This window comes from Alligator sinensis, unplaced genomic scaffold (genome assembly GCF_000455745.1).
Source record: "Alligator sinensis unplaced genomic scaffold, ASM45574v1 scaffold647_2, whole genome shotgun sequence".
NCBI lineage: Eukaryota > Metazoa > Chordata > Crocodylia > Alligatoridae > Alligator > Alligator sinensis.
The window spans coordinates 4,213,352-4,224,734 of record NW_005841832.1 but is presented as its reverse complement, the minus strand read 5'-3'; the positions used below and the strand labels follow the sequence as shown (position 1 = coordinate 4,224,734).

General features: G+C 60.3%; 2 protein-coding genes across 2 annotated transcripts in view; one reads left to right on the top strand and one right to left on the bottom strand.

The window, feature by feature from the left end:
- The window catches only part of LOC102372103 (beta-2-glycoprotein 1-like), a 7,346-nt gene extending 1,010 nt beyond the window's left edge, over window positions 1-6,336 (bottom strand). Inside the window, exons 1-8 of the mRNA XM_025197633.1 lie at window positions 6,260-6,336; window positions 4,854-5,015; window positions 4,558-4,743; window positions 2,407-2,515; window positions 2,251-2,327; window positions 562-741; window positions 226-423; window positions 1-65 (exon numbers count right to left, since the gene is read on the bottom strand). Of these exons, the coding sequence (XP_025053418.1) occupies window positions 1-65; window positions 226-423; window positions 562-741; window positions 2,251-2,327; window positions 2,407-2,515; window positions 4,558-4,743; window positions 4,854-5,015; window positions 6,260-6,332 (1,050 nt within the window). The 5' untranslated portion in view covers window positions 6,333-6,336. The remainder of the gene's footprint in view (window positions 66-225; window positions 424-561; window positions 742-2,250; window positions 2,328-2,406; window positions 2,516-4,557; window positions 4,744-4,853; window positions 5,016-6,259) is intronic.
- A 1,208-nt stretch (window positions 6,337-7,544) lies between these two features.
- The window catches only part of PRKCG (protein kinase C gamma), a 14,480-nt gene continuing 10,641 nt past the window's right edge, over window positions 7,545-11,383 (top strand). The window contains exons 1-2 of the mRNA XM_006015081.3: window positions 7,545-7,711; window positions 9,303-9,334. Of these exons, the coding sequence (XP_006015143.1) occupies window positions 7,545-7,711; window positions 9,303-9,334 (199 nt within the window). The remainder of the gene's footprint in view (window positions 7,712-9,302; window positions 9,335-11,383) is intronic.

Below are 11,383 nucleotides of genomic sequence, written 5' to 3'. Positions count from 1 at the left end.
TCAGCAGGATTGGATCTCAGAGACCACGCGCTTGGGATAGAGGGTGTACTGCAGCCAGGTGGGCTCTGCAATGAGATGGCCAGGGTCAACGAGAGGGAAAAGAGGGGACCCTAACCCTCCCTCTCCAAGCCCAACAGATTACCTCTTCCTCACCCACAGCCCCCTTCCAGATTCCCACCTGGCTGTTGCACATCTCAAACAATTCCCCCCACCCAGGCCACTCACCGTTGTAGCACACTGGCAGGGGCAGGACCCCGTCGAAGCAGCGGGTTGACGCCAGGTAACTACAGGTCTGGTTGTGGTTGCGGCAGTAGAAGCTTACAGTCTCCCCATGTTGGACCAGCCCCTCAGGGATCTCCTGAACCCACAGCTTCATGCCCTGGTACAGCACACGGCTACGCTTGGCTGGGACCTCGCAGCGGGCTACGGAGGTAGGATGCTGTGCTAGATAGGCCTGATGCAGGGCAGGTTGGGGTGGGATACTTGGGTAGGTGGGGCTAACCCTGGGGGGAGGGGGCTAGGTGGGCTCTGTGGGCATTCCAGGTCTGGGCCGGGCATTACCTCTGCAGAAGGGCTGCGGGGACCAGGTGCCATTCTGGAGGCACGTGACGCGGTTGGAGCCGTCCATCAGGAGGCCTCGTTTGCAGAGGTAGTAGATCACCTCTCCTGCCCGGTACTGTGCCTTCTTCACCGCTACCAGGTAGCCCTTGGCCACGGCCTGTGGCGGGGGGCAGAACATGGCTGGAGGCACATGGACAGCAGGGTCAGGCAGGCAGGCAAAGGAATGGATGTGTGAGTGGGGGATAGATGGGCAGGGAAGGTGGGGATGGATTGATGGATGGATGAATAGAGTCCTAGTTATAGGGAACTCGGCCTGGAAGGCTCCTCAAGCGGGCGTCTAGTTCACCCGCATGCCTGAAGCAGGATCAGACCTCTCCAAATCAACCCCTACAAATCCATTATCTAACCACTTTGTAAAAGTACTGACACCACACAGGACATAACACCTGAACCTGCCACTGGTAAAGCAGGGGGACCACGGCAGCTGATGTCTGGCTGCTGTAAAAGGTTGTTAATATACAGTCAAGAAATCCCAGGTAGAGGCCATGGCCCTGCAGCAGAAGAAGGCAAAAACCCCCACAGTCTGCACCAATCTGACCAGGGGGTAAAATTCGTTCCTGATCCCAAATATGGTGATTGGTTTGACCCTGAGCAGGGGACAAGACCCTCCAGCCAGGAACCTCCAGCTTTAAGTCCCAGTAAGAGCACAGGCACAGCCCAGACAAAATCCCCAGCCTTGGCTGCAGCCAATAATGTGTGGGGCTGGACAGGCAGGTGGAGGGGCTGATGGAGGAGTTTATGGGTAGTGTGTGGAGACTGCCAGGAGTCAGGGCAGCAGGCAGACTAAGATGCCCCCAGCTGGCCATGGTTACTCCAGTAGGCCTGGCTGCCTGAACTGCCCCAACTGGCCCCAGTTGCATGGGTGTGGCTGCTTGCTTATAAAATAAAGCTTGTTCAATGCCCAGAAGGCTACTGGACTGGATGGGGGCTTTGGGCCAACTCTGGGCTGTGATGCCTTGTTTATACTTTCTGCTTGTTGGCTCCCTGCCTGCTGACTCTGTTCTAGACTCCAGCCGGGGCCTCTGGGCTCCAGACAGATGTGCTGGCCCCTGACCCCTTTCCCTGCCCCACCTTTTGCTCCTGACTTCCCTGTCTTCTGACCATGAGGTCCTGGCTCATGGCTGTAGTTTAGCCATCAGTCACCCATGTTCTGGTCCTTTACAGCTACAGCTGCTGGCTCCAGCCCTCTAGCTAGTGACTCTGGTCTCCTGACCAGCACCCCCAGCTTGTGGCTCTACTTCTGTGATCACCCACATCTTGGTCCCTTATGGGCCTTGGCCTCCTTACCCACCTGCTCCTGATCCCCTAATACTTGGCTCTAGTCTGGACCCTGTGTGCTCCTGGTTTCCTGGGTTGTGACCCTCTGGGGTCAAGCCCTGACAGGGGCAGATGGGAGGGTGGATGGTGTGTGATGTGGGAGTAGGTGGATGCAAGGTGGTGACAGGATCTCTCATACCCCATCCCAAGAGCATGGTCCCTTGTTCTAGGTCTGGGTTTTCCTCCTGGCCTGCAGCCCTTCATCAGGGCAAAGGCAAACCCTGAGCCAGAGCCCTAGAGACTGGATCAGAATAGGGCCCCCCTGGACTGAAGTGACCTCCTGCTCCCACCCCTGGGCTATGTTCCACTTACAGCGGCATACAGGTGCAGGCCTAGACCATTCCTGGTTCTCTTGGCATCGGAGAGTATCCACCCCCTCCAGCTGGTACCTGTGGGGGAGGAAGTGGGAAGTGAGAGACAGCCCATTAGGGCTGGAGGGCACTGAGGGGGTGGAGGCGGGGTACTCACCCCCGCTTGCACTGGTACTGCACTTCCTGGCCTGCCCTATAGGAGGCACCATGGTGGAAGCCGTGGTCTATCTCTGGCGGAGGCCCACAGGACGCCAGGCTCAGGTCTCCTGCAACAAAGGAACGGGGAGGTATTGACTGGGGATACATCCTTGAGAGCCTAGAGTGCCAGAAAGCTGCTTCCCCCAAGCCCCACCAGCGATGGGGAATTACTGTGCCCCAGACACAACTTGGGAATTAAGGCTTCCAAGGTGGGAACAGAACGTGGTCCCTACACCAGCAGGGGGATGGAGTCAGGGATGGCCCCTCCCCTTTAAGAGACATTACCACCCACTCCCCCTGTACCTCCTGGAGCATGGCCACACCTCTTTCAGGAGGCCATGCCTGCATTTCCTTTGCCCTGCCCCTCCCTGAGTACCATTCTGCCCAACCTGCCTTCACCTATTCAGCCCCTCCCCTCCCCTCCACCCAGTTGGCTCCTCCCACTTCCCCCTGTCCTTTCCTTGGAATTCATTGGCCTTGCCCATTCCCTACAAGCTCCTCCCCCACTGGTCCCACCCCCCTCCCTATAAAACCCTCCCTCCCTTTCTCCAGTAGCTTTTTTCCTCCTGTGTTTTTTTTTTTCTGCCGTCTTCTGGGTTCTGCCAGCTTGGTGGGATGCCTGGTGCTGCCACGAAGGGTAGCTCTCTGCGCCCCCCAAATAGGGATGGAGGCACGAGGGTGCAGCAGGGGTTCAGGACAACCTGGGTTCCTTCCCTAGAGACCTCAGGGCCAGGCAGCGGTGGGGTTCATAGGGTGGCTGTGACACCAGGGCAAGAGCCTGGGGTTGGAGGCAACAGTTTCTGAGGTACTTTGAGGGGTCAGAACCTCAGGTGTGGAGAGGTCCTTGTACCTGCAGCACCGTACCAACACCCAGGGCTCTGATGGAACCCAGGTGTCCTGGTTTCCAGCCCTACGCACTAGGCCCCACTTCCCTCCATGAGCTGGGATAGAACCCATGCATCCTGGCTCCAAGTCCTCCTTCCCTCTCCTCTTCTTCCCTTGCTGTAATCTGCCTGCAAGTTGCCTGGTAGCTGTGTTACATCTGGGTGAAGTTTCCATGAGGCCCCAGGCGCTGCCCTGTGGGAGGTGACCCCCTAACCCCCTTTAGCTCCAGGCGAGCTATCCCAGGAGGCCCTGAGAGGGCAGCGGGACACAGACCAGGATGGCTGTGGTGCCTCCAAATGTAGGTCTGCTCCTGCGGGGGATGTGTTCCCCTTCACACCTACCAGCCCAGACGATTCCGCCTGCCCCCGCAAAACACCACCTGGCCTGGGCTGCCTGGCTGGATGCTATAGGGAGGGGAAGCATGGCGGCCTGGGAGCCAGGACACTTGGGTTCTACCCTAGCTCTGGTGAGGGATGTGGTGTGTCAGAGCAGGGAGGCTGGCAGCCAGGACTCCTGGGTTCTCCCAACTCTGGGTGTATGGTCTAGTGGCTTAGAGCCAGGGCCCAGACAGCCTGGACTCCTGGGGTCCATCCCCATGCATGGTAGAGGGCTGTGGCTGGGTGCTATCAAGGCCATTGCTTCTTGTGTGCCTGAGCTGGAAGCATGCCCTGAGGCAGGGAGTGGATGTGGTGAGTGACCTGTGGGGGTAGCTTGCAAGCTGAGCACACCATTGATTGTGTTGGTGTGGGTTGTGCCAGCAGCAGATGGGCAGTGCAGTTCATGGTGGTTGTGATTGCTGACTTGCTGATTGGGGCTGGGCGTTGTGGTTGGTGGCAGGTGTGAGGTTGGTGGGCGAATGTGCACAGGACCAGGTGGTTGCTATGGTATCTGTGGCAGTTATTTTGGGTGGCAGTGTGGGCAGCAGGGGCTTGCTGGCTGGTGACAGGGTTGGGTTATGGGGGATAGCTGGCAGAGGTGGGGCATGCTGGTCTGGACAGTGAGTGTGGGTGGCTGGCAGTGTGACAGCATTGGCAGAGGGTGTTTGTGGTGGTTGGGGGGGAGCTGGTCACATTGTTAGCAGTGGGTGTTGGGGATCAGTGATGGTATTGGCAGTGGGGATTGGTGGCCAGTAACAGTGTTGGCAGTGGGGGGTTGGTGGACAATGATGGTATTGGAAGTGGGTATTGGGGGCTGGCTGCTGAGGCCCTGGGGCTCAGAACCTTACGTCGACATGGTGGGGTCAGGCTCCACCGCCGGTCTCCCTGGCATCGGCTGAGTGCTGCCCCCTGCCTGGCGCCCATGATGAAGCCCGTCTGGCAGGTCACCTCCATGAGAGCTCCGAAGCTATGAGTCTCTTGGACCAGGTGGGTCTTGGCATTCTCTACCTTCACTGGCCATGAGCAGCTCCGGCCTGGGGACACAGAAATAACAGGGTTGGAAGCCAGGACTCGTGCGTTCTCTTCCCAGCCTGGCAGGGTGGGAGCAGGTAGGTGATGGGCTGTGGGCTGGACAGGTCCTTACCAGGCATGACGCAGCTGAGCCCACAGGCACCATCACACAGGCACTGCCGCCGGCCTAGGCAGTCGCGGTCATGCCGGCACTTGCGCTGGCATGTCTGGTTGGCCAGATTCACTGTGGCACTCTCCTCCCTCCAGGATGCACAAGGGCCAGGCTGGGTGGCACCTGTGGGGGCAGAGACATTAAAGTGGGGAATGCCTTGGGGTAACTTCCCTTGTCACCAATGGGGAAACTGACGCCCAGCAGCTAGACAGAACTTGCGGCCAACAGAATGCACAAGTCCTGGCTCCCAGGCCCCACTCCCCTCATGGGGCTGAGCTGGAACCCAGGAGTCCTGGTTCCCAGGTTCCCCCTTGCTCTACCCCATCAAGTCCCACTCCCTCCACCCCCTAGAGCTGGGATAGAACTCAGGAGTGCGGCCCACCTGTGTTTCAAGTTGGGGAGGGGCAAGGTGGCAGTGAGTGGAGGGGAGGACTCTCCATCCTTCCCCTGGAAGGACAAGGGGCAAGGGACAGGGCATCCTGCAGTCCCTTCAGTGACCCGTGAGTGGCAGGTCAGAGCTAGGAGTGGGGTTGAGATCTTGGCTTGGCCATGCCTGTCCTGTCTGTCCAGCTCATCCTCATGCCTGTTCTGTCAACTTATCTCCCGCTGTGCGTGTCTGTCTCTCCACCCTCATGAGTACCCCCTATCTGTCCACCCATCCCTAGAAATGCTCCTGCCTGTCTGCCTGTTCCCCGTGCATGCTCCTCCAACTGTCCAACCCCACGGGGAGCCAGCCCTCTGTCTGGCTATCCATCTAACCCCATACACTTCCCTGTCTGTCTGTCCATACCCCCCAGCCTGTCAGTCTGTCTGTCTCGCACAGACTGACTGGGCCCAGGATTGGGCCCGTTCCCGGAGCTGCCCGAAGGCTATTTACAGCCTACGGCATCCCCTGGGTGGAAAGAGAAAAATGAGCTGGAACCAGGACGTGAAGGGACAGAGCGGGCACATGGCGGCCCAGCCCCCCGCCTGGGTTCTACCCCGCTGTCAGTAGGGAGGAGGGTCTAGTTATTAGGGCAAGGGGTGGGGGAGGCTGGGAGCCAGGCAGGACTCTTGGGTTCTCTCCTAGCTCTGGGAAGGGATTGGGGGCTGGTGGGCTGGAGCAAGGGGCAGCTGGGGAACCAAGACTCCTGGGTTCTGTCTCAGCCCTGGGAAGGGACAGGGGTCTGGTGGGTTTGAGCAGAGAGAGGGGGTGGGATTTAGGAGCCTGGACTCCTGGGTCCTTCCTGGGTGGGGGAGGGGATCAGTACGGGAAAGGGAGCAGGGAACAGTGAGTAGGGAGCGCCTGTGAGCCTGAGGTGGGGGTGCCAGCCTGGCATGGAGGGCAGAGCCCCCAGCTGGCGGGGGGTCCCATCTAGGGCCCATACCTTTGGCTTTGTTGCCTCCCAGGGGCAGCAGCAGACAGAGCAAGGCCAGGATCAGGGGGGCGCTGTGGGGCATGGTGGGGCCTGTCGCATCCGTGTGACACTGATGACTTGGGGCCTGGGCGTTTGTACCCCCAGTTACTGATTAACCGGGTCCTGCCTGTGCCAAAGGGCAGGATGATCCTGGAGCAGCCACCCCCCTCCCACCCTGCCTGGACCTCTGACCACCCTTCTCCCTGGCCTTGTGCCCCGCTGCACAACAGTCTCTCGTCATCGCAGACGGTCAGCCGCAGGCATACTGCCCACTGTGGGACCCAGGCCTCCGGGCTCCCAGCCCCTCTCCCCATGCTGAGCCACCAGACCCCACTCCCCTTCCTGTGCTGGGGATAGAACCCAGGTGTCCAGGGTTTTCCCTCCTCCTCTACTCTTAACTCACTGTATCCTGTTCCTTTCCTGGAACTGGGAGAGAACCTAGGCATCCTGCCCCCCCAGCCCACTAGACCCTGCTGTCCTCCTGGTCCCAGGCTGTGGCCATGGGTGGGTTTGGCTCTGGGGGCTCCTGTGAGGGTGGGGTAGGGATTGTGAAGAGGCACGTGGAGGGTGGGGACCAGGCAGGCAGGGTGGGCGTCCCCAGGGCTGGCTGGGGGGGCACTTCAGGCCTAGCCTGGGGACCCGCCCCCCCATGCACTCAGTCTCCTTTAAGGCAGACTCCTCCCCCCCAGAGCTGTCAGCACCCCTCCCCCGCCCCCGGTTCCCCCTGCCAGCCGGCAGCCCAGGCACACACAGCTCTCGTGCCCACCTCGCCTCGCTGGCACTGCTGCATCTCACGCCTGCTGCCTCACCCCCACCCACCAGCCCTCGCCATCCTCCTGCCTGGCTCGTCTGTCCGTCGCTCCGGGCATCCTTCACCCGCCGTCTGTATCTGTGCATCCTTCTGCTCGCTCTGTCTTGTGGTCCGTCTGTCTGTCCATCCACCCATTATTTCTCCGCCTGTCGGTTTGTCCGTCTCCCCCTGGGTGTGTCCATCTGGTCTGTTCAGCTCATCTCACATCTGTCTGTCCATCTGTCTGTTTGTCCGGCCCTGCCGCCCTTCCTTCATCCATCTGCCCACCCCGTTGTTCATTGTCTCTGTCTGTCTGTCCATCTATCTATCCGTCTGTTCATACATCCCTCTGTTTATCCATCCAGCCGTCCATCCACCCATCCATTCGTGCCTCCTTGCCTGCTCGTTGGTGGCTCCATCTGCCTGTGTGTGGGGGTCACCCACCGGGCTGTGGGGCGTGGGACCATGGCACTGGTGGGGTCCTCACCCGAGCTGGACTGCCGGGCCAAGCCGCTGTTCTGCCGCAAAGGGGCGCTGCGCCAGAAGGTCGTGCACGAAGTCAAGAGCCACAAGTTCACGGCCCGGTTCTTCAAGCAGCCCACGTTCTGCAGCCACTGCACCGACTTCATCTGGTGAGGCCCCTGAACCCCTGCCCTGGCAGCCCTCCAGTGCCTGCCCTACATACCTCATCCCCTTCCCTGTATCACTGCCCATGTGCCATACATTTCCCGCCCCCAACCTGCATCCCCCATCCCCACCTCCCTAAATCCCCCATCCCCAGCCCACACCTATGCCCCTGCCCCATGCATACCCACCATCCCTCTGTATGCCCCCACCATGGCCTTGCAACTCCCGCCCCGGCCTCTGCATCCCCCGCCCGTACAGTCCCCGTCCCTACCCCACATCCTCTTCCCCTGCTTCATACACCCCCACCCCGTACACCTCCACCCTGCCCTGCATTCCCCACCCCTGCCTGGCCTGTCTGGCAGCTTGGGCATCTTTGCCTGGCGAGACCCCTCTAAACACCACAGCATTGCCCTGGACCCTTACTGGGCATGCATCCAGGCCAGCCTACCTCTAGGATACCACCTGTTCAGGTCCCCTCAGCAACCTCCTGTCCTGTGAACACCCCCCACCCACACACCAATGCTTACCAAGTACCCCCAGCAGCTGGGGATGGCATGTGGCTAGGTGGGGGCAGACACCCCCAAAAGCACCTGCCTTACTGCCTCTCTGGGGGGGCTGTCCCCTCCAGGCCCCACCAGCCCTCAGTGCCCTCACTCTCACCTGCAGCCTCCTTGGGTTGATAACACCCCCACAGCCAGAGGACTACCCCCCACCAGTGTCCCTAGCCCAGTGATGTACCTGGCCCATTGGTGGCTGCACCTGGATGGTGGGATGGGGAGATTGTGTGGGGGTGAATCCTAGTGGTTAGAGAATTGGGGGTGGGGGACAGGACACCTGGGGTTTTTTAAAGTGCTGGTTTAGGAATGAATCTGATGGGTTAGAGCAGAGGTGTCTGGGGGACAGGATCGCGGGCCCTATCCCAGCCCTGTGAGGGGGACAATATGGGGACTTCATGCCCTTCTCCTTGGGATATCTGGACCCAGTCTGACTCTGGTACCCCACGCTGAGGGAGCTAGGGAAGACCAGGGCCTGCGGGTGGCCTGATGCCATGGCCAGTGGAACAGGTGACCCAGAGACCCCTCTTTCTCCCCCCAGCTACTTGTGCCCTCCTCCCACCCATGACTGTGAGGCAAGGTGCCAAGTGTTTGATAACAAATGCCACCGCAAAACAGGAGCTCTGGAGCCAGCCCCAGGGGTGTGAGGGTGGGGGCAGGGGCGGGGTCTAATGGATGGGAGAGGGCTGGGAACCAGGACTCCTGGGTTCTCTGTCACTCTTTCTCTCCATCCCAACTCTGCCAGTGCCCCTCATCCCTGCCCCCTTGCCAGCCCAGCCCAGCCCTGGGCTCCCCTTCCATCAGCAGCTTGCCCAGCCCTGGGCTTATCAAGCACTTCAAGCACTCAGGGGGGCAGAACGCGGGAGTCCTGGCTCCCAGCCCCCATCCCTTCACAGAGCTGGGATACAACCCAGGCATCTGGGCTCCCAGACCCTTGTGGGAAGGGTCTGTGCCCCACCCAGCTGTTGGGGTGTACTGTGTGTATGCGGGCGGAGGTGCTGGTGTCTCCCCAACTAATGGCATATGTGTCTCTTGCTTTCAGGGGCATCGGGAAGCAGGGCCTGCAGTGTCTGGGTAAGTGCCCCCATGCCCCTGGCACCCCCACTCCACTTTGCCCCTACCCTCAGCTTACTGGGGTCCTGTCTCCCACCGCCGTGTAGGGGAACACAGCCCCAAATGTGCCCCATCCCAGAGCCAGTTGCAACTCAGCACTGATGAGGGGCCCTGTATAAGCATCCTCCACCCCATGATCAGACCACTAGATCCCACTCCCCTCCCAGAGCTAGGGGAAGAACCCAGGAGTCAGGGCCCCGTTTCTCAAAGTGGTTTAAGGGAGTCAAGCACTGGTTGTGTGACTGAGGGAGTTCACTCACTGGCGTGTGCTGGGGTTCAGGGAAAAGTGGAATTTTCCAGGCGTTCTTCTAAGGACAGTCAGAGATTTCAGACCAAGTATTAAAACAAGGGGCAGGGGGATGGGGAGCCGAACTCCTGGGTTCCCTCCCAGCTCTGGGAGGAAAATGGGGTATAGCAAGTTACAGTGGATGAGGAGGGGAGCCAGGACTCCTGGGTTCTCTCCTTCCCACTGGCTCCAGCGTCTCCTGACCCCTGGGATTGTCCACATCTCTTACCCTCTTGGGCTCCATCGCTGATGTATCACAAGTTGCCAGGTCTCAGCCCAGTTGTCTGTGTGGCAGGTGGTTCATTTCACTCCCCCCTCACTGCCTGTGGCGCTGGGGGGTCTCTTGGGGGCACAAGTTCATGAGAGGGGGCTGTGTTGTTGGGGGTCACTGTGGGGGAGCAGAGGGCATCTTAGGAGTGTCAGGGCTGGGGAGAGGGTGCTGGGGGCTGTGAGGGAGGGGCCTCTCTCCCCCCCGACCCCCTGCAGACATGGCTTCAGGGGTGCCCCTGCCCTGGCTGAGGGCGTGGCTCTGCCTGTGACTGGCAGGTGAGGTACGGCCCTGGAGAAGGGAGGGAAGGGGGCTTCGGTTGCTAGGCAGCCTCCATGGCAGCTGCTGGTGGGATTGCTAGGCAACGAGCAGGTCTGGACTGTGAGGCAGGGGGATGTGCTGGTCCTGGTTGGAGGAGGGGAAGGGATCTCTATTGGGGAGACATTTCTGGGGTGCCCCCCAAAGGGAGCAGCCTGGAACCAGTGGGGAGGGAACTTGTCACTGGGGGTGGGGGAGGTAAGAGAGTGTGTGTGTGTGTGTGTGTGTGTGTGGGTGTGTGTGCGCGTGTGTAAGAGCATGGGGATGTGTGCCCATGGATGGGCCTGCAAGCACGCGCACACACATAGGCATGCGTGGACATCTGTGTGAGTGCACTGAGGTGCTTGTGAGCTCGTGGGTGTACACACATGTGTGTGGCAGCACATGTGTGTGTGGCAGCCTGCATGTGTGCATGGGCACATCCCTGGAGATGACGGTTCATGGAGGGGGCCTAGGAGTACGTGTGCAAGACAGTGTTTGCTCATATGTGGGCTCAGGCCCAAGGGCATGTGCAGACACATGTGACAGTGGCCACACATGCAGGTTTGACAGGTGGCAGTGTTGGGGGTGGGGGGTACATGTTTAGTGCATCCATGTGCAAGGGGACCTTGTTCACAAGCCTGTTTGGGGAGGAGCCACTGTAGGTGTCCAGGTGTGTGTGTGTTGTCAGCCACTGTTACATGCATTTGCCCCAGGCTAGTCATGCATGGCTGTACTCTCTGCCCCCCCCCACCCCATGCACACAGGCTCTGCTGGGACTGTGGGTATGCATGTGTGGGCATGAGGCTGCCGCCTGTGCCTGGCTCTCTTCTTGCCTCCTGGCAGTTGTCTGGGCTGGGAGAAATCTGCAGAAGCCTGTTGCTGTGAGAACCACTGGGCAATGGGGGCTGAGGGGTCAGCGTACATGGGTCTTCCCCTGTGAGTGTAGTGAGGTCTCTGGGTCTCAGCACAGACCCTGCGTGCCCCCTTGCCATCAGGTCCCAGGAAGAGAAGCCAAGTGATGGTGGGGGCTGGGAGCCCGGATGCCTGGGTTCTCTCCCAGCTCTGGGAGGGGTGCAGGTCTGGTGTTTTGGAGCTCCGGCATGGGGCTGTGGGTGGGTGGGGGAGAGGGAGCCGGGTTCTCACCTTCATCTCCCCC